This window comes from Anopheles gambiae, chromosome 3 (assembly GCF_943734735.2).
Source record: "Anopheles gambiae chromosome 3, idAnoGambNW_F1_1, whole genome shotgun sequence".
In the NCBI taxonomy this organism is placed as follows: domain Eukaryota; kingdom Metazoa; phylum Arthropoda; class Insecta; order Diptera; family Culicidae; genus Anopheles; species Anopheles gambiae.
This window is the reverse complement of record NC_064602.1, coordinates 74,335,806-74,356,931: the sequence shown is the minus strand read 5'-3', so window position 1 is coordinate 74,356,931 and position 21,126 is coordinate 74,335,806. Positions and strand designations below refer to the sequence as shown.

General features: G+C 44.1%; 1 protein-coding gene across 2 annotated transcripts in view; it reads left to right on the top strand.

The window, feature by feature from the left end:
• Positions 1-5,499: 5,499 nt before the first annotated feature.
• The window catches only part of LOC1270833 (uncharacterized), a 51,574-nt gene continuing 35,947 nt past the window's right edge, over positions 5,500-21,126 (top strand). For both annotated transcript variants that reach the window (XM_061656920.1, XM_061656919.1), the window contains exons 1-2: positions 5,500-5,740; positions 17,708-18,088. In XM_061656920.1, the coding sequence (XP_061512904.1) occupies positions 18,028-18,088 (61 nt within the window). In that variant the 5' untranslated portion in view covers positions 5,500-5,740; positions 17,708-18,027. The remainder of the gene's footprint in view (positions 5,741-17,707; positions 18,089-21,126) is intronic.

Genomic DNA, 21,126 nt, shown 5'->3' with positions numbered 1-21,126 from the left:
TGTGTGTTGAGATTTTTCGTCAGAGTGTCGTTCTTTGTATTTATTTTTGTGATACTTTTTTCGTTTAAGGTTTTTTTCTTAAATTCTTTATGAAATATAGGTCGTTTAGGCACGATGCAAACAAAACTCCACCGGCAGTAAACTATTTTCGAGCGCAATTTAATAGAACGAAATATTTCACTGAAATATTTCAATTTCAATATTTCATCGGAATATTAAAAATCCGATCCAAGCCTTCGAGATGGTTGGCGCTTTTTCTTCATTTCCTTGCGGAAGCAATCCTTTTCGACCACCACTGACCCTAGATACACCACCCAAACACAGAAGCTGAACATATTCTTTCAAACGACAGGAGAATTTGGAAAAAGGAAAGGAAAAAACAAGCTTCCAACCAAAAGCCGCCTTTTGGCCGTATGTTTGTTAACTAGCTCCCGAGTGTTGGCTCACGTTCAAAACGATTCTGCAAACGGGGTTTTTCCAGCACAGATGGCGGGCACGGTACCATGAAACGATAACGACTGAATGTGACGACACGATGGGTAAAGTTTAATACCGCTGGCCATAAGAAGGTTACAAAACCCCTGATGGTATCTGATAAATAGAGGAAATTTTATATCTTTACGACTGTGTGAAATGAAAAAGAACAAAAAAAAAAAAAATAGTGCTCACACACAAACACGACAAACACGAATACATTTAAAAGAAGGCTTTGGTCTGGGATCATTGTTGCAGACACACATTTCCATAGCAAAGCGTCTTAACAGCGTGTGGCCCGCCGGTTGCAGGAGGTTTCAGCTATCAGCGCATACCAATCGCACACTGCCAGGGCATCGCATCGCATCGGATGTATGATAAAAATCTAATTTAAAAAGCCACCACTGGCCACCGAAGATGTTTGTGTTTGATTTCATTTCCCTTCCTTCCTTGCAGAGGCGTCGCAGAAGGCATGAAATGTAGGTCATTGATAGCACCGATACCGATCGAGGGCTAAATCACGCTCCCTCACCGAGGAATGGACCGCCGTTTCTTCAAAATCGCTTTCCATTTTTCAATTAAAGTTCCAGCATTCCATTTCGGAACCGGTTCCAGCAAATGCAAACAAGAATGCCACATTTAAAGTTTCGCCAATCCAAACTCTCTCTCCGTCCACTTGCTGTGTGGCGCTGGCCAATAATTGCGGAACGCGTCTTTCAATTATCGGTGGGAAATATTTCGATAAGCATTTTTCCACTTTTTCCACTCGCTTAAATCATTTCCTAATTATCCTAAGCGGTGCTGGCAGATGCCGGTTAGAAAGCCCTCGCCCATCCAGCGGGCTCACTTGCGCAACTCGCACTTCCGCAAGCACGAAAGTTTAACAATTACGTCTGCTAACTTCTCCAACAACATCATCATCATCGTTCGTTTCATTTCGCGTGAAAAAGTTAACCGATTATAAGCTTTTGTGGTGGTCGCTATTTTTTTGTAGTGTTTTGGTCCGAATGAACGGGCGATGGAGCGATAGCGAACACGGGGAATTATCCTGGAAAGGAATATACATCTCGTGCGCAGTGCAAAGTGTGCAAGGGGAAGAAGGTTTCGCTTGAATTATAAGCCAATCCGCGAGGGATTACAGGGGAGGGGGGGTCCGACTCGTCCGCGCGACCGTAGCAATAATTGTTATTATAGATGTTGTCTAATTACTTGCTCGCCTAATTGCCCGTGAAATTAGCTTTCAGCTCTCGGGATGCCTTCGTGCTACCGAAGGACCGTCCAGGAAAAATGGAAAGCGTTGGAAAAGAGAGGGCACGAATGGGCTCCTTCCAACCTCTCTTCGCGGCAAAATGACCCACCCCAGAACAAAGGCTCGAAAAGCCAAGAAAAATGAAGGGAAAAATAATAAAAAAAATAAAATGCAAACGAAGGCAAGTGGTTTTTTTCTTGTTAAGGCGTTCGTTCCATTTTTGCAGGTGATTTGATTTCGCCCTGTTTAGCCAGGGCACCGGTTCGCGCCTGTGCTCAAATTGAATTATTTACTTTCGAATCATTTGCGATTGAATTGCCGTCCATCAATGCAGAAACGCGAAGGAGAGCCATCCACTTTCAATCGAACTCGGGAAAGAGGATGAAAACAAACCCGATTCGCCCTCTTCGCGTTTAAAAAGCAAAAAAAAAACAAGCTTTCTATCGATAACTATTTGTGCTTTCAAGTTTCTAGAGTTTTGGTGTTATTTTTAATTTGATTTTTCATTCTCCATTGCTCATATTGCTTTTTTGTATTGATGGAAAGCGGCACCGGGAGCATGAGAAGGGAGCAAAACTTTGACCCAAACTCGCGAAGCGGCTACGACAGAAACCTCGCCAAGAGAAATCAAAGTTTAATTCCTTCATTTGGTTGATTGTTCTTTTATAGTTTTGTGCCTCTTCCTGACTGAGTGTGTGTGTGTGGGTCAAAAGATCTTTTGCGAAGGTCTTGAAAGGCAACGGTCTAGAAAAATAAAAGACTGAGATGCCCGAATAAAATAGTTTGGAGCGGGCAAAGTGTTCCCGGTTCTGTTTATTTTGTCATTGGTTTTATGATTTTGGTCGTGCCAAACTGTGGTGGCTTAATTTGATTCGACTTCTTCCGAGTGAAGTGAGGCGGTCAAAATGGCAGTTTTAGGCAAATGAAAGTATAACAGAATCCTATTCAATTAAGAAAAGAATTTTGATATTTATATCATATTATTATATTCCAAATATATTCCAACAATCATTTCGAATAAGCAATAAACCATCTCCACGACGAAAGTAAAAGTTATTTATATTTGTCCAGGCATCCTCTGCTCGATCAACACATTCGAATTTCGGTCTGAACCGATCACTCCCTTTTTCTCTCTTTCCAACGTCCAATCACCAATCAAATTCAGCTTCCGGGCCGTGAATCAACGCGATTGGAAATTCCACCGGCGTGCCCCGAAATCCTTCCGGGTTCGGACCACAAACCGGATGGTGTGTGTCTTCTTCTTTTGGTCCTTCTTTTGTCAATGCTTGCTCTCTCACGGCTTTCCCAATGTTGACCAGTTTCATTAGATTTCCGTTCACACAAAATCCCACCACAATTACTTCCACCCGATCGGACGCGCAGCACAAACATATTCTCGAACTCCCCCACGGCTACATTCTGTCTTCTGCTCGTCTTCAACGCTTTCTCTATCCTCTCTCCCTTCTAAGGGAGGCTTTCTCTTCCCTGACGCTCTAAACCCCTTGAATAATTTGCATTGACAACAAGAAACGATGGAGAGTCGAAGCAAAATGGAAAAGAAAATAAAGTCACATTTCGTCCTTTTTTTCCTTTTTCCCGTCGCTCTTCATCACTCAGCGACTTCCTTTTTCTTACGAACGAGCTGCGCGCTAAATTTTCCGCCTCCCAGGCAAAATGGACCCAATAATTCGGCGGGAAGTGAATTGCAATTCCTTCCTTATCCACTGGTGGCTGCATCAGGGCAGAAAACGGAAATGTTAATAATAATAAATATGAAAAGACATTCCGTATTCCATTGACAATTTGGAAAGAGGGTGTTTTCGGTCTTCGCTGCCGTACCGACTTTTCTCCTTTCACCTCGGATGCTGCTTTCGGCGGGCAACAATACGTCGCTAATGATTTCCACATTGTTGTGGCTTTGCCGAACGGTCGTTCGGTCGGTCGGGTTGATGAATAGGGGACAATCGAACGAGGGCGAACCGATCGAAATAGGGATAAACAACAACTGCAATAGAAGGAACTTAATAACCGAAGAAGGTCAGTAGGTTGATTTGTTGGTAAGTTTATTTAGCCCAAAGCCAGTAGCAATATGTTGAGAAAGTAAGAATTTATACACTTGATTCATTTCATTCCAGGCGAAAAGGCAACACCAGGAATTCATTTCGATTCACTGGAAGGCGACATTCATTTGAATCATTCCCATGATTCATCGCGTAGTGAGTTTTCTTCATCTCTCACCACAATCTCATCCCCAGTGAAGGAAAAACTTTCGTTGCCGGTTTCCGTGGCAACCGACATACCGTCCCTCGAGAGTGTTCGCTCCCTGCTTCCTGCACACAACCCTCCCCCGGACCAGCTAGCCGGGCGAAACGCTCATGGCCTTGTGAAGCGTGTTTTTGTTTTGACTTTTGCATCCGCATGTGAGCGGGTGCGCGCACGCGTACTAACCCATTTCCACGCCGATACTCTCGTAGCGCTATTCGCTCTCGTTCTCTTCTAGCTTTTCTATTAATCGCTCACTGCAGACACAGACATACACATACACTTCTTCCCAATCACCCTTTAAGGCATCAAACATTTCCAAAATCCACCGTGTAAGAGAAGAAGAAGACGAAAACGATAAAACACCGCTCCACTCCTTCATCAGCTCACTTCACATGGTCGCACGTGAAGAGCGGGCTCGTGATTGCGATTCTCATCTTAAGCACCCTTCCGAAACATATCCGCTTCGATTTGACCAGAAAGGAAGTGACGGACAGAGGCCTCGCACCCCCGCATGCTCCAACGCTCGAATGGAAAGCTCGTAGCTTTTCCGGAGCATTAGTACGATTTTGGACACGCGACGCATAAATCACTCATCATCGTGCCGGCTTTCCGGCGGGCTTTAAGATTTATTGGCAGTGGAATGTGAAACGACCAGCTGAAATGAGATAAGCACCGGAATTTCGGGAAACGATGTTCAAAATTAGAGCGCCGAAGCCAAGAAACAACTACAAAGTATTACATTGTCATGTTTTGTGGGTTGTAATTTATAAAGCTACGTTTTTTTTTTGTTTGTGTGTGTGACACCTTCAGATCGGATTAACATTCAATTAAAAGTTTGACGAACAATCGTGCTCTTTGAAGCGCTGTAATCTTATCCCACTGCCCGTAATCAAAACAATTGAAAACTCCTTCTTCCCCCGGGAGAAGAATAACACACAAAATCAACCACTCGCTTCACCAGTCTCGCTTCACTTCCGGCAATACGTCAATTGGCCCATTCTTTCGTCGCCTCTTTGCCTTTCGTTCGGAAATAAAAATAAAAAAAGGTCATTAGGATCCATTGACCTCGTTTTCAGGCAAAACGACACATCATTCTTCACGCCCCTTATTCCCGCCCGCGCATCAACCTCGCCAGCACATTCCCAAACCCCAAATAACAATGAGCATTCTCAGACTCACCGTGCTTCGGGGAGGGTTTTTTTTGCTTTTGCAGATGAAAGCGGTACAACAACAAACAAAAGAACGGAACCAAATCGTCCCCTGGCCACATGCGAAACCAAATGAACCCTCTTGTGCGAATCGTTCCCCTATTTTGCTGTGTGCGGAACTCAACACGGCGCGGTGAAGCTGCGTTCAGAGCACTCAGCTCAGAGAAAGAAAAAGGATGCTTTGTTGTTCGGTTCGCTGAGAGCGGAGATCGAAGGATACGCACAGCCAAACTCTTGAAGGAGAGAGCCAGAGCGCTCGCTCTCGCCGGAGCGCACGAACTACGTGCAGCGAGCACGGTCGCGTTCCGCAAGGATATATCAGTTTCGGAGTGTCCTTCGCAGGGGATGGACCTTACGCGCGCGCGTTCTTTCCTCTCTATCTCTATCTCGCACTGTCATCATCATTATTATCATCATTCCCACATTCATTGAGTTTTTTTCCCTATGGTTTGGCTGAACAGACACATACACATACACAGAGACGGGGATTTGCGGATACTTCGACCGTACGGTGGAATTTTCCGTCTAGCGTGTTCCGGAAAACGTAGGTTAAAATAGTGATATTGCTGGGTAGATTTTTGTTCGTGCAGGAGGAGCCTTGCCATTGGCGATGGACATAGCCATATTCGACTTTGCTGCAGTGAATGGTGGTGTTTGGGCTGTTGGAAAAGTCTGCTAGTGACCGGAAAAGAAGTGAATGTTGTGGTCAGTGTGTTGGCCCCGTTTTTTCGGTGGTGACGCGTTGTGTAATACAGTCTTTGAAGTGTTGGTACGAGCGGTATGTTACGATAATAACGCGCAGAGTGTCCACTAAAAGTACACATGAGGAATTTTGAGCGTGTGTTCTGATTATGATGATTTACAATGGTTAAAACCGTGTTCTAGTATAAAAAACCCGATTGATTCTGTACCAGAAATATGTTAAGGCTCATCATCTGTGTTTTCAAACACATCACCAACGCTGAGCTCGCCGACAACTCCCTCGACTCGTGATTCGCACGATTTAAGCTCCGCAATCCATCCTTAAGTGTGCAGTTTTTCTTCCAATTTAACCAATCCGTAAGTAGTCAGCAGTCAGCCGAACAGCGATACTCATAAGACGTTTCGTTTTCCTCAACTCATCCTCATCCCATTAGATCCTGTATGAATGTGTGTGTGTGTGTTTGTTGGGGGACCTTTCGTTCCACCCGCTTATCTGCCTCGCATGTGTATGCGTGTTGCTAAAGTTTTGTGTGTGTCGTCGTGTGTTGTCGCTGCCCTTTCTTTGCCCATCAACAAAAAAAAAACAGTGCCCACATTCTTCTCGAAAAGAAAGTTTCGCCTTTTCCTTCTTTTCCTGATTCGTCTTAGCACTTATACAGCGTTCACAAAAACAGGAACCACGCTCCCTTCCCTTCCTCTGGTCCAGCTGGGTCTTCCACTCCAACAAAAAAATAAAAAGAAGAAGGAAGCGTGCACACCAAACGTGGAGCGAGAAGTTTTTCTTCTCATTACGCGCATACCGATGAAAATGCCGTAGCGTGTGCGCCTTCCGCTGAAGAACTTTTGCCTTTCGCGCAAAGGCGGAAGTTTCTTCACCGGCCTGTATATCTCGCCCATTCCCTTCCCGTCGTTCCACGCCCCTGTATTCCCTCTTCTGGAGCTGGACACAAAAGAATCCCACCGTAAACACAGTGCATGGGTTGCAAAACGGGGGGAAAATGGGGGTGCGTGCCTGTTCGTCGCTGCCATCGTCTGCGTCGTCTGCGTCGTCGTCGTCGTCGTCGGGTTGAAATCAATGCTGACAGAAACGATCCCAGCAGGCTCCGACAGCGGAGCAGGGTGGACTGGAGAGAAAAACACGTGCACGTGCTTGTGGAAAAAAGGCGTCCATTCTGGAGGATGGGAGCAAATCAGCAGCTTTCGGCCCAAAATGTTTGCTCCAACCGCTTGAGGAAGGTTGCGTTTGGAATGGTGGTGTAGGATCTGGAAACTAGTGCTGCTATCCCCGGTAACAAGAATCTTGTGGGAGAAGAGAAGCATAAACTACAGAAAGAAATGAAGCAAACAAATTAAATTAAAAGAGGTTAGGCGCAGGCATGTGCCGCAGGTTTTGTTTGTGTGTGTGTGTGTGTTTGCGAGAGAAAATGAGAAAACGGCCAGAGGAAACCGAAAAGTCGGTCCGTCGGATGTTTGGTGCAGACCGTCTGTGCCAGCTGCAGTCAAGTGAAGCGAGCCTAATCGCTCGTCGAGCGGTGAGATGAGCCTTTAAATTAATTGTGAAAAACCCAGTATGATGCTATAAATATAAAACACAGATAAACGAGACGATTTTTTAGCAAACCCTTCTCTCACTCCCACACCATATTTGCTCGACTCAAATCAATCTGCGAGCAAACAAACAATTTTGAGCTTTTGCAAACTCAAACTGTTACCTCCATTCGAACTAATCGTAACTTCTTGTTTTTGTTGCCTTTTCTGTGTATTTGCTGTGCTGTGCTCGTCAGCCCCAATTTCGAACCCATTTAATAAGCTTACGCCACCCTCTCCACCGGTAATCGGCTTCATCGGATCGGGGAGGTATTGCCAGCACCATTCGCAAAAACAAACTCGGCAAAAACAATTTCACTAACTCTCCCTAATTAATGCGGAAAGCTTTCCCCAGAATTAATGTTAAATTTTACCCCTCCTCCTTCTCTTCCCCCTACTCCCACGTTGTTAGGTTCGGTGGGGGGTTCAACTTCCCGGAATTGTTTCAAAGTTGTGTCTGTGTTGTGTACTGTTTCACCGGCAGCACTGGAAAGTTTGGGGCATCAAAAAATCAAAAACCAAATGAAGTTGAAATATCTGCCATTCCTCTCTCTCTTTCTCTCATCATTGGTGTTATTTCACATGGTTTTTCTTTCTATTTTTGGTTCTTTTTTCAAGCTTTGGTTTGCTTCTACATCCCTTGCTAGCAGCCGGCTTTGAAGCATAGTTTCTATCGATTCCTCCCGCGTTCAAAAAGGTAGCGCTTAGCGCGATGAGGTTAGACTAAACCAGCAAAACACCACCAGTATTCCACCAGTTCGTGTGTGATCATAGGTGTAGTGTAGCCGGAAAAAGTTGTTCATAAACAATCATTCGCTTGTTTTACATAGCACAATCACACCCAGCCCGGGATGGCGCGGCAGCGCCACGGGAAAAGAAGCGGGATTATGTTTTGTCCCATCTTGTTTTTTGCTGTCTGTTTCCTCCTCCTCCACGCACTGTGTGGGGACCTTTATCGCACCGTTCTATCCATTGAACACATTCGCAGATCTGTCCCTGTTTGGTGGCAGGGATGTATGAGCCACACAGACATAAGTGGGCAAAAAAGAAGGAATTTCAATACAACGCTGGACCAGTTTTCATCGCTCTACGCTGCTATATTTTCAGCCGTGTGGATTTGCAACGCCCTTCCGACCGTGGTGTGGAAAAATGCAAACTTTTTCCTCTAATTCACCGACCCGATTTGGTGGAGTTTGGCTTGGGGTGGTGGCCATCCACACAGCTATCTATTTTTGCTTTGCCGCGTTTCGATGGATGCGATCCTTTCGCTACCTCTGCTTTTGCGCCCACTTCGAAGGCAGGAGCCGAAGCTGACGCAGCTGTGCGCGAGTTGTTGTGTGTTTTTTTAGTCGGTTGGAGTTTTGTTTGCCAGTGGAGTTAAAAGTTAGTCAAACGAGCGATTCGACACAACAGCAAAAAAAAAAACATTCTCTCACCAAGAAGCACCTGCATGTGATGAAACATGGCACAACGCTACAGCTCTGTACTGGTGAGGGAAGAGAAATAAAGGGAATAGAAGCCGACATTACCTACACGCTGGGTTGTTTTCCTTTTTTCCACTTCTCCAAAACGAAGGGTGCCAAAGTATCGTCCTTTGGTGCAATGGTTTGATGTTATTGCTGCGGTATTTGGGTGTAGCTGCAGGTAGACAAGCAGTAGAGCACCGTCTCACCAGTACTTTTCTCCTTAGTCACTATCCGGCATCCGGATGCGGTAGGGACCTTTTGCAGCTACATGGGGGAAAAGAAGAAAAAACCACAGCAATTTTGGGATGATATTTGAAATATTTAAGCCTTCAATCTGTGTACCGGGGGGAGGATGGCAAGAGGCACTGTATGATGTTAAGGTGTTGGTTAGAATTAATTTAGACTTGTCTAGAAATTAGGAGCGTATCAGAGAGTACAGGTTTTTATGAGTTTTTTTTTTATATTATTTAATGGAGGGGTTAATTATGTTTTAATGCATTTTAGCACATATTTTGTAGCTTAAAAATCGAAGCTAAAAATCGACAGCAACTCTTCACTACCAGCAGATGAGGCTCTTGGCAAGCAAATGCTGTTGGCTTAAAAACGAGCTTCTTGCTAATATTCACTTTTTCTTATCAGTAAAAGTTCCGCTTCGAACAATCAACGCTTTTCAGAACTTATACAACGCCAAGTCTGCTCCAAATGATCAACAAAACGTTTGGTTTGACATGAAGCGTTACTTGTCAAATAGTTCACATGATATTCCTTTCCTTTCGCTGCGCGTGACTTTACGGTTTTATTGTTGCAGCTTTCAAACATGCTTCTGTTTCGTTAATTACACAAAATAATAACTTCATCTCGACTTTAGCTTCATGAAAGACTTGCGCAACCCTTCTAGTTGTGACCTACAATCCAAGAACCGTTTCGCTGTCACTCTTTGGACACATTTGTTGTCACAGCAGCTCCAGGAGACTAAGGCGAGCCACATTATGGCGAAGCGGATGATGGCTTGATTATCTTGCTGCTCGCTAATGATGCTAGGCGCTAAGCTTTTCCATGTCACATTTCACTCCAGCGAATGATGAAGAGAATTCAATTCACTGCGCTTCATTAGAGCGATTCTAGTAGAGTGTATAATCTCGCTTCCAGTGCTCATCGCACGTTGTAATAACGAGCGAGCTGATTAGGAACGCCTTGCGGCCGATTATATATATCAAGCCAAGCGATGGAAGAAGCTTAGGGTTCGCTTCAATGTTCTCATTTAGTACCTCATATAATTAATATACAACGTTGTCTCTTGCTACCAACAGCGGAGCTCGTGCTTGTTATTACAAAAAAGCCCTTTCGATTAGGAACCACAACAACGCATCCAATAAAATCGTGAATAAAACCATCATTCCTGGCCCAGTTTTACACACCCGAAATTCCAATCAAACTCACCTGCGCACCCTCGCACAGCGTGCAGGTATAATGCATATCGGTTGACACGTTGGGGCTCGATTGTACACAGGGGTTCATGCATTTACGTCCTGTCAAAAATCTGATTAACCGTTCCCCCGAGAATGGGGGTTGCATCCCGCCGACGACGTGCGACGATCGCTTTTGGCCAAAAGCAATAATGTCGTCGTCGTCGTCGTTGCATCATGTACCGGGCATTTGGTTTAAAATACATATCCAGCGCGACAGCGCATGGAATTTGACACATTTGCCGAAAAACCGAACGATTTCGGGCAGGACCGGGAGCCCATTCATTGCAGCTGGCCGGTTTACTGCTACCCTGAACCCCAAAACCAAGGACGCATTGTGTGGCGTTGGGGTACGCGTTTGGCAGACCAGGCGTGCTTGCCCTGCAATGCCGTTTATGCAGGCTGTGTGTGAGTGAGTGTGCAGCGGAGTGTTGGAATGTAGGTAGACTGGCCACAAACAATGGCAGCGTATGGACTTAATTGCTGGTACGGATATTACACCACACCGTGCACGCCGTGTATCGGGCCGGAGGATCAGGTTGCATTGGAGCGAGGGATTTGCAATTGCGACGGAACATACGAGACAGGAGCGATCAGCTATCTAAGCCAATGTCGCAATGGTGTGGTATTATTTCAGAATGTTTAGACGTATTTTCTAAGCGCTTGTTCGGTAGAGGCACATCTGCCTCTGCTCTGGGGATAGCGTTTCGTACGAGTTTTATGCAATTATGCATATTCAGCAAATGTATAGTTTTTGCGGACATTGAATAAGAAAGAAGAGTTAAAAGAGATTATGGCTGGTAGTTTACAGGGTTTTCCAAGACACTTTCGAATGTTAACATTGTTATACATCGCACATCAATCTGACATTTTATTTCCATCACAATAATTTTTAATTTCTCCAACATGATTTTCAACACGACTCAAGTTGGATTGAGTTTAACAGTTTTTGAAGTTTTTGCGGTGAATAACAATGTTTACTTTCGAAACTGACTAGTAAAACCCTTATATTTAACAACTTTACATAAGATTGATGTCGGTCTCGTAGTACAGTCGTCAACTCGTACGATTTAACAACATGCCCGTCATGGGTTCAATCCCCAAATAGACCGCGCCGCCATACGTAGGACTGACTATCCTGCTATGGGGGGGAATCAATTAGTCACTGAAAGCCAAGCCCACAAGTGGGTACAGGCAGGCCTTGACCGACATCGGTTGTTGAGCCAAAGAAGAAGAAGAAGACATAAGATTGATGTAAGGGTCACGCAATGAATAAATTTATCATATTTTTTATGCAATTATCAGTTTTTTTTTATATTTGGATATGTCAGCCTCAAAAGCCTGACTGAGTGACAGATCATGTCCTCGATGTTCTCAAAGACATTGAAGTATCCTCGTTGCAACAGAGTACTCTGATTCTGTAGCCCTCTTTCCTGACGTACATACTTTACACTATCAAGAAGTGTTGATCCCAATCATCCAGCAAATATTTGAATACAAGGCTCTTAATGCACTGAGAGCAGATCCAGTAAAACTCATCAATTTTTTCATATTTTCCTATTATCTTCAATGCATGATAATTCTACATGAACTGTTTTTAGTGCCTGAAGTGTAACAAAGCATGTTTTTTAACGATAGATGCCTGCCAAGTTCTTTTCAAATCATGGGATTATGATGTTACGTTTGCCCGAAAAAGATTTCTTATAGGATCTAGTTATCATCAGACGACATCACCAAATTAATTAATGAAAATACCAATAGTTTTCAATATTAACATGGAAATACAAATCCTGTTAAAGTTGAAACTTCAATTCCAAACATTCCGTTAAAGTATTGAATGTCGTCCTCTTGGTGAATTTCTGAATTATTCAGAAGGAAAGAAGGTGAATTAGTCATAATTTGTTCGAAAAACTGTCTGTTTAGCATTAGAAATATGTAAAATTCTTAATTTAGATTAATTAGCCTTTAAACCTTCAAACACTCCCCAATGAATATCAACATCTTACGAGTTTCACACTTGCACAAATCTCAGTAATACCCTACCGATGCACAAACCCATGAAGCTGCGTGCGCTTGTCCCCCGACCCGAGCCGACCATAAAAACCGAAACTTTTCACTTTCTTCGAATCCCCATTTACGGCACGCCTCGCTTAGCATATTTGCTCCCGCTCGCGGAAAACGGGACCAAAAAGGCTTACAAACTTCACCCCGCACGAAAGTTTCACACCAAAAGCGGCCGTCTCGTGTCTCATTTTATAACCACCGGAACGAGGTACACAACTCGACACTTCCTTATTTTTTCTCCCTACTTTGTTTGTTACCGCTGTAGCTTTCCCACCCTCTCCACGAAAGCTTCCAAAAGACCCCGCTTTTGTCGAAATTATTCGGCTCCCATCCCCCTATTTGCCATTTTGCACAGTAAAAATGTCGTGACTATTGCCGTCCGTGAGCTGTTTACTGTGGGAAACTGGGGCGAAGGTTGCTCCCCTCGGCACACGAGCTCCCTATTGGGTAATTTGCGTCCAAGTTGTTTTTTGGCCATGGAAAACAAGCGGACTAGGCCTGCCCGTTTATTTTTACCGTTCGAAACCCTGCCAGACCCATAAAACACGAAGCATGGGGTGTGAAAATGAGCTGTTGGTTACTGTCTGGTCTACTATCAGTTCGATATGGTAATTAAATGTTCGCGTGCGGTTTTACTCGTTTTGTCGTTATCCTCCACCAACTCCAGCACACAGACTGCGTGCGCCAAAAATACACACAAACACACATACACATACCGCACACACACCGAAGCCTTCTAAGAGGATTTTGATTCCGGCCCGTCACGCCACTCAGAGGAAACGCACACGCGGTGCGCCGGTGTGCGTTTAAGTAGCTTCGAAGTAATACCACAACACAACCCTCCCCGGTCGCAGTGGCACGTGTGTGCACCCCTTCTATTTCCTCCCAAAAGCACTCGTTCCGTACGAATACACATTTGTTTTTTGGGGAAATAACCCTTTAATATCTTTTTTTTTCGCGCGCCTTCACGGTAACATCGTATCTCGCCACGTGCGCCCAAAATTTGCGAGATTCATTCGCGACCACCGGGCCAGCTCCTCCCTCCCTTGCTTTGATGCTGCGGGTGCGGGAGAGATTATGCATGCTCGGTTGGGCTCGGTTGGGCGCACCCGTAACCGCGATGTAAATACGCGCTTCGCTGCGTACGCGCCCAAAGGGGACCTGCCGGCAGTCCCTGCACGATTATTACGCACGCAGTGCGCGCGAGACCAAGCCCGCTGTTAGATTGCTGTTATTGCTAGCACGAGACGCGTTGAGGTAAGCTTTAGAGTTGGAAACACTCCATACAGGACTCCGCTCAGAAACGAATCAAAGGCTTACGATTACGATACAGCGGAATGTGAAAGCGGTGCGAACGTTTATCGAACAGTTTTTCCCGTCGAGATGAGAGTAATAAAACAAAAGGAGAAGCAGCTCAAATGCACCAGTTCTTGCACTATCGGTGATTTGTGATGCGATTTTAGAAATAAATCCAAATGCTTTTACTACTTCCCTTCCTGCATCTATTCCCAGTTTTAGGCACTTTGTGGGGTCTTTGTGTGAGAGTGTTCGTCTACCATCACACACTCCCCATAATAGTTGCTCCGGTTTCGTTTCGAGCCAGCAAATGTTTGGCCTGAAATATTTACCTTCTTTAAGGCAGAGAGGGCCACCAGCAACTTGCAATCGTGTGCGACAGTTGGAACCAAACCGGTTGACATTTATGATCAAATGTTGTCTGAGTGTCTGAACTGCGTGGCAGTGCCAGCAAGTCGCTCTTTGTGGCAGTGCCAGCATAACAGCATTCAATGCGGATGCCTTTTAGCTTCTCTGTCCTTTTTTTCTCTGTGTGTGTGTGTGTGTGAGTGTGTATGTGTGTGAATGTTTCTACGCCACGCCTGGTGAACGATCAATAATCGTCTGTGCCAAGATGACTGTTGGATTTAACCCAATTTTCATCGATCGATAGGCGAACATAGGGAGGGAGCTCGTTCTCTTCTTCCCCCCCCCCCCTTGTATCCTTGTTCTGTGTCTGTGTTCGCACACAAACAAGGCGCATTCTCCGGGCGAAATGTGGCCCAGTCACGATGCTAACGCTGAATCGCACCCCAAAATGATGCCAACTATTGTCCGCTGGAAATAGACCGTCCAATGAGCGAGTGAAACGAGGGAAGCATAATGAGCGAACGTTTGTTTTGGCTTGTTGCAAATAAATTGGTGAAACAAATGTGTTAAAGGTGCTCAGAACGCTTCTTTAAGGTGATTAGGTGGCTTCAAACAAATATCGTTTCTATCGTAGGAATTGATACTTCAATGAAATATAAATTAGTTCTAATATGATTAAAATTATGTCTACCTTTTTTTAAGCTTTGTTTTTCCCTGCACACTGTAAATTGTTTTTAGCACAATAAAGCAAAAACAATCATCCCATCCCAACATGCCCTAATGAAACAATAATATCTTTCTGCGCTACCTTCACATCATTAATGCCCATCACTGGCTAACGATCGTAAAAACGCTTCAAGCTTAAAAAAAAGTCCTCCGTAGCGACCTTCATCCTGCTGACAGCGAAAAAACAACAAATGGAGAATGGTTTTTCTTTTCACTTGTGAGAAGAAAGCTCAACACCAGTGGACAGGCAACAAGGGAGAACAAGGACGAGCTTAACGCCAGCACCATAATTAATGGAGATGAAATAGCTTCCAGGGATAATTTTTGTGTGGACATTTTTAACCTCAGAAAACAGCAAAGAACGTAAATTAGGAAGCAGTTGACCTAAGTAAATTGGGCCTTAACAGTTCGAACTTTTACGTACAACAATAGAAACTTGATTCCCTTTGGCATGGAGTATAGTGACAAAACTTTCACCGAAAACGTAATTCCAGATAATAACAAGATTACAACACTTTAAGTGGGCAAATGATGTAAAAAAGCGGCAAAGAAAGGAATAAGCCATAAACCGAACCTTATCAAAGTTTCCATGCCGAATCACAATTTGTTCAGCATTACCTGCTCTACCTCAAAACCCCTTTTCCTTTCGCCACCTTGCATGCCACCACACGCTCCAGCTATAATGAGCAGTTCCAGTGCCACATTTTCCCCCTTCATTTCTTCCACCACATTCCATTCGATGAAAAATGAGCCACCGGTAGTTTGGGTGTGACTTTTCTTCCGCTCATACTACCATCGTCTCCATCGCCTCCACCGCCCACAAAAAAGCGGGAAAACTATTACTCCGAGAGCGATAGTTTACTGCCAACTGCCGCCCGTTTCCGGCGGGCACGTTCCTGATCCGTCCGTTGTTACCGACCGGATGTACCGAGAGGAAGCAAATGAACTGGGAATGACTAATTGATGAATTCGTGCCATCGCTTTCCCGTGCTGGCATTTCGCTCGCAATTTAACGACGGAACGAATGGAAGGCAAATGGGTGTGTGTGTGTGTGTGCGCGCGAGGTATGTAAGGAAGGTGTTAGAGCGTGGAAAATATTCTCAGCATGCCGTGCTTCCGTGGGACGTGCATTGTGCCGGCGTTGAAGCTTTCTGCCGTTCTGCTCTGCTTTCTTGCGCGGTGCTTTATGGGGAAAAGTTTCCCCATTGAATGATTACGGTTAATCTGTGTCAATTTGTGAACCGTTCGGACTAACCCAGATATTTGTTGTGTATGAGAAATGTTTTTTTTTTTTGTCTTTCGGCTATTAATAACGTTTAATTAAGCGCTTATTAACCTTCAAGCCCGTTTTCTTTCGATCGTTTCAGTAGCACAATCAATTTTTTGTTTTAACACTCACTCTGATCGGTGCATATTTCCATAGTTCCGCTTTAAGGCGACTGTAGCCTCGTTTGCAGCTCGATCTACAATGGCTTTCGATGTTTCATCGACCCTTCAAAAGCCACATCGCGCTCCGTACACATCCTTCAAACCGTGGTCGTTCCGCCACAAGCTACCGGGCGGCTCCATTAACATTGGCAGAGCGCGCGGCCCGATGCCGCTTCCGAAAATGGGCCCTCCCCGCGACACTTCCCCATGTCCTGACGCACGGGGCCTGCCTGATGTAGAAAATTAAATTATTTCCATTAGTTTTCACCGCGCACGGGGGAGCCGTGGATGGAACCGGTTTTAGCTCCGGTGGAAAATTATAATGAGGCTTTAAGATTTGGGTCGAGTGCTTTCGTTCCATTTTCGTTCCATTGCCGAGCTGCCTCGGGGTTAGGGCGGGGAAGGTGGGGCAACGTGGCTTTCCCAAAATCGGTCCCTAGGTTTTTGGAAACCAAACATACCCACACACACACACACACAGACACAGAGGAAGCCGTCACGCTTACAACAACATCGCCCTGCGGCTGACGGAATTGAAACGTGCCCCGGGGTTGAGCGTCAGATCAGTGTAGGGAGGGGGGGGAGGGGTTGTATTTATGTTCGCTCGTTCTTTAAGGCATAATTACCGAATACATTAAATTATAGAGAGCCGAAATTCTGAAAATACCACGCTTTTTTTTAGGCTCGCCTTATACCCAGTAAGTGTCGGTCGGAAGAGTGTTGCGTGTTGTAAGATCTGTAGGCTTTTTCCTTTTTTTTCGAAGCTTCTATATTCTTTGAATAGCGATTGCGTAGTCATTCTTTATTTTTTTCGTACGATGGATGGAAACAGAAAATTTGCATTTCCGATGAGTTGGTGGAGTTTCACGGGAGCAAAAGCAAGATGCAAAGCAGCACCTGTGAGCGGGTTGTTACGGTGGCTTGGAGTTAGATTAGGAATGATTTTCCCCCGCTTTTCCACAGTCTCCTTTTGAATGCATTTGTAGAACCTTTTCCGTTTTTTTTCCTACATTACTTTAAATAATAAAACAAAAGGTAATAATTATAATGGATGCAATTTAACAATGTTTCCCCCTTCTCTTTCTCTCATTTTCTTCTACAGAAAAAAAGCTACTGGAAAAGGGAGATTGAATTTTCTGGGGAGAAAGATTCAACGTGCTGCGCAAAACTGGACGTGCTGTGAATAGTTTCCTTGTTTTTCGCTCGGCTCGAAGCGGAAGATTTTTGTTTTTATGTTTCTTATTGTTTTCGTTCTCATTCTTTCCCCGTCTTATATCTATTCTAATGAACTTGTTTACTGTGTATCTTTGTGCGTTGTTTATCAGTGCAAACTTAATTAGTGCCCATTAGACTTATCTTCTCCACTACTTTCTTGTTGATTTCTTGGTAGAGTAACATTATAACTCCTGTTCCCTTTTTTTCTATTAGTTTTGTGTAGAAAATCATGCAAATGAAGCATCAGATGGAGTAAATAAATTTTATTAAAAAAAAAAGAAAGAAGAAAAGCAGTGCTGCAAATCTGTATCCTAAATGTACTCCGGGTGAAAGAGTGTGTTCCGTGTTGGTAGGGAAAAGTAGCAACTTATATGAAAAAATAAATAAATAAAGTGCACCTTTAACGATGATACGGCGCTCGAGTGAAGAAAAGTGAAGAGTGTTTTCTCCTCCCTCTGCTTTGCTAGTGATTAAAAAACATTCGGCCACGAATGGAAAACCAAAACGAGGGATAAAGCAGGACCCATGACGTCATGATAGCAACGATTGACCGACGCGTTTGGATTATGTTTCTTTCGTATCTTCTTTTACAATGTAAGTATGACTGCTGGATAGTTTGCTTATAAATTAAAAAAAAATATCGCCCATTTTCTTGGAAACAGACAACTTCAATGTAAATCATTTCTGTTACTCAACATTAGTAAATCCTCTCCGTTCCTCTTCTGTTCTCTTCTGAATTGTTAAAACGCTCCCTAATCATCACGCAGGGTTGGGTTGGGTCGGGTCGAAACCTCGGGCAAACATTTGCATTTGGATGCTTTTTCGCTTCACTCCACTTTTGATAATGAATTAATTCTATTAGGCTCCATTTTCCGCTGCCGCTCCCGCCATTACCTTTGCGTCCCGCTTTAAGTGCTTGAAGCTGAGAAAGTAGTGACCGAAGGATTCCCTTTTCTTAGAAACACCAGAAAGTGGGTCAACGTTAAGATGTAAAGTAGCGCCGGTGTTGAAGCTCATAATCACTAAAATCTGAGAAAGTTTTGCTGCAAATGTTATGAATTTTTTAGCAGTTTTGTGCCTTCATTTCTTACGAGTCAACGGGTATCCTTTCGTTCTGTTGCTGTATTTTCATGCCAACAAATGTACCACGTGCCCCTTTCGTTTTAGTTTACGAGCGGAAAAAGAGAAGCAAGATAATGGAAAACTTTCAACATCAACGCACTACCACATAAATCATTTACACCTCAGTGCGTTGTAATTATGGTTGATTTTTATGCCACAAAGCACAACTCGCTCCCCTCTAACAACCAGTGCCTTCCCTGCATTTCAGAAAATGATGCGTTTCATTTTCACCCACCCTCACCCACCGCTAGCCATCCTTCTTATCTGCTTAACTGCACCAGCGCATCAGATTGCAGTACAATTTGCACAGCACAAATTGATTCGATCATTCAGGCGTGTATGATGCGTTTCCCTTCTTGTGTGTGTGTTTTTTTTTTGTTTTTGTTTTTCCTACATTCCCTGTGGAACGGCACAAAGCGCAACAGCTTTTCCAAAGCGTACCAAAGCACGGGCACAGAGTCAGTCGGTCCCCCAGGAAGGCAGCAACGTACTCGTGTACACCATTCTGCAGACACATGTGCTCGTCTGCACAGGACGGTGGCAGCAACAATTTGACTATCCGGAACCGAGACCAGGACGGATGGATGGATGGCATACCGTGTGGAACGTCTCTCGTGGGTAAAAGGGGACGCTCATGGGCTCATGGAGATGTGAGGCGATGAAAATAATGATGATGTGCATGCATTCTCGCTGTACGAGCAGTCGTTTGGAGTGTTCTAGAAGGTGCATTGGAAGGGCGAGAGGTGTTAGATTGTTGGTTGTTTGGATTTCCATCTCACATCGCTCGCTTGTGGTGTAGTTTGTTGGAACTATAGGCATGCAAAAGTAGTTTCTAACTTGTTTTTGTAATGCTTTAAATGTATGAGGAATATTTGGTAGAGTAATGGTCGAGAAAAATAGCAAAACCAGTATGTAATTTTACTCTTTTCCAGGAATATCAGCTTCATACAGGAAACCCACAATAATATTGCACAGAAACTAATATCACACGAAATATTCTCACTTCAATGCACACCCTAAAAACATCATTCCAAGTGATCCGTTTCGCAATCAAATCGTATTTTCGATACCGAGCCTTATATTTGTAAACCGACGTTCCATCGGTCGACATCGCTTTCCCATGCTCACGCTGGAATTGCTGAAACACTCCAACGGTGCGATTTGCTGTGATTCTCCAAACGCTCCGTGATAGTGGCGGGTCGAGTCGATCGCCAAACATGTATTCGTTACTTCCCCGGAGCATCGAACGCCTCAAATCACTCCGCTGCACTACGCAGTTGGAAAACTGCGACGGCGAAACTGAAACATATCGAATGGCGGCTGCTGTTTGCTGGCGTTCACCATCGATAGGAATGCGTCTCCCCTCCCCTCGGGAGTCTTCCGTTTAGGTACACATTCGTTTGCTTTCGTCCGAACGGGGGCTGTGCAGGTTCGACAAGTAAGGGAAACCCGTTGACCGTACCGGAAACCCGATAGGGTTGTGAGCCTTTTTGTTGAACGAGCGTTCGCACGGCCCGTGATCACGTGCTTTACACGCGTAATTGATGTTTGCAGCGCCACACAGAGAAAAGGCTCTGGCCTAGGCCCGACCAAACTCAGGACACACACATACAGATCAGTGTACTTGACGGGGAAAATAGAGTGAAAAAAAGAGAATAGGCTGGATGTAAAAAAATCAGGAACAAGCTTCAGAATGAATGATCAGGTTGTTTTTTTTTGTGTGTGTCTTCTGTTGGAGCTCAATGGAACGTGCATCTCTTTTCATTAGGCCTGATTAATTGAACTGACAATGTTAGTTGCATGTGTTCCGGTCATGTTGTGGCGGGATTTAGGAGCGGCACGGCGAGAGATAAGGTTTGAACAAGGCTTGAGGTTTTTTTTTAATTGCCCTCCTTCCAAAGGGTTTATGTACAGTAGCAAAGTTTATGAAAAACAAATAAGTTTTTTTCTGTAGTGTGTTTTTATCTCATTCAATAAAGAGATTGTAAAACATGGGAGCAATTATTTTACGGTTTGCATTTGGAAACCTGTTTCAATAAAAGTGTAAAAATTACTCAGGACATGTGTAAAAAAGGCTAGAACTACCAAACTTAGTCAAAATAATTATTAAACTAGAAAACATATTATAAAACCTTGCATTGCATACCTTCAGGCGCTAAGCAATGTTTGTCTCTTCTAGGAATTGTTGATGCTTGTCCAATTGTATATTTGTCGGTTAAATGATGTACCATAAACCATAAATTATATCAGTTCACCTGACAGCCATAGCTGAGACGTTTAATTATATAACCTAAATCTGAAATGTTATTTTAAATAAATAATGATAATTAAATTTGATGTCATTAACAATCAAATGATGAGACTATCAAATTATTTAAGGAAATATGGACTTTTCGCAAACTTACGCTTCAATTAACGTAAAATTGTCCTCTCATCCAACCTTCCACAAACGAAACAGTCCCAGCCTATTTGCAGCCTTATTTACACGTACATCAACCCCATTCGCTCTG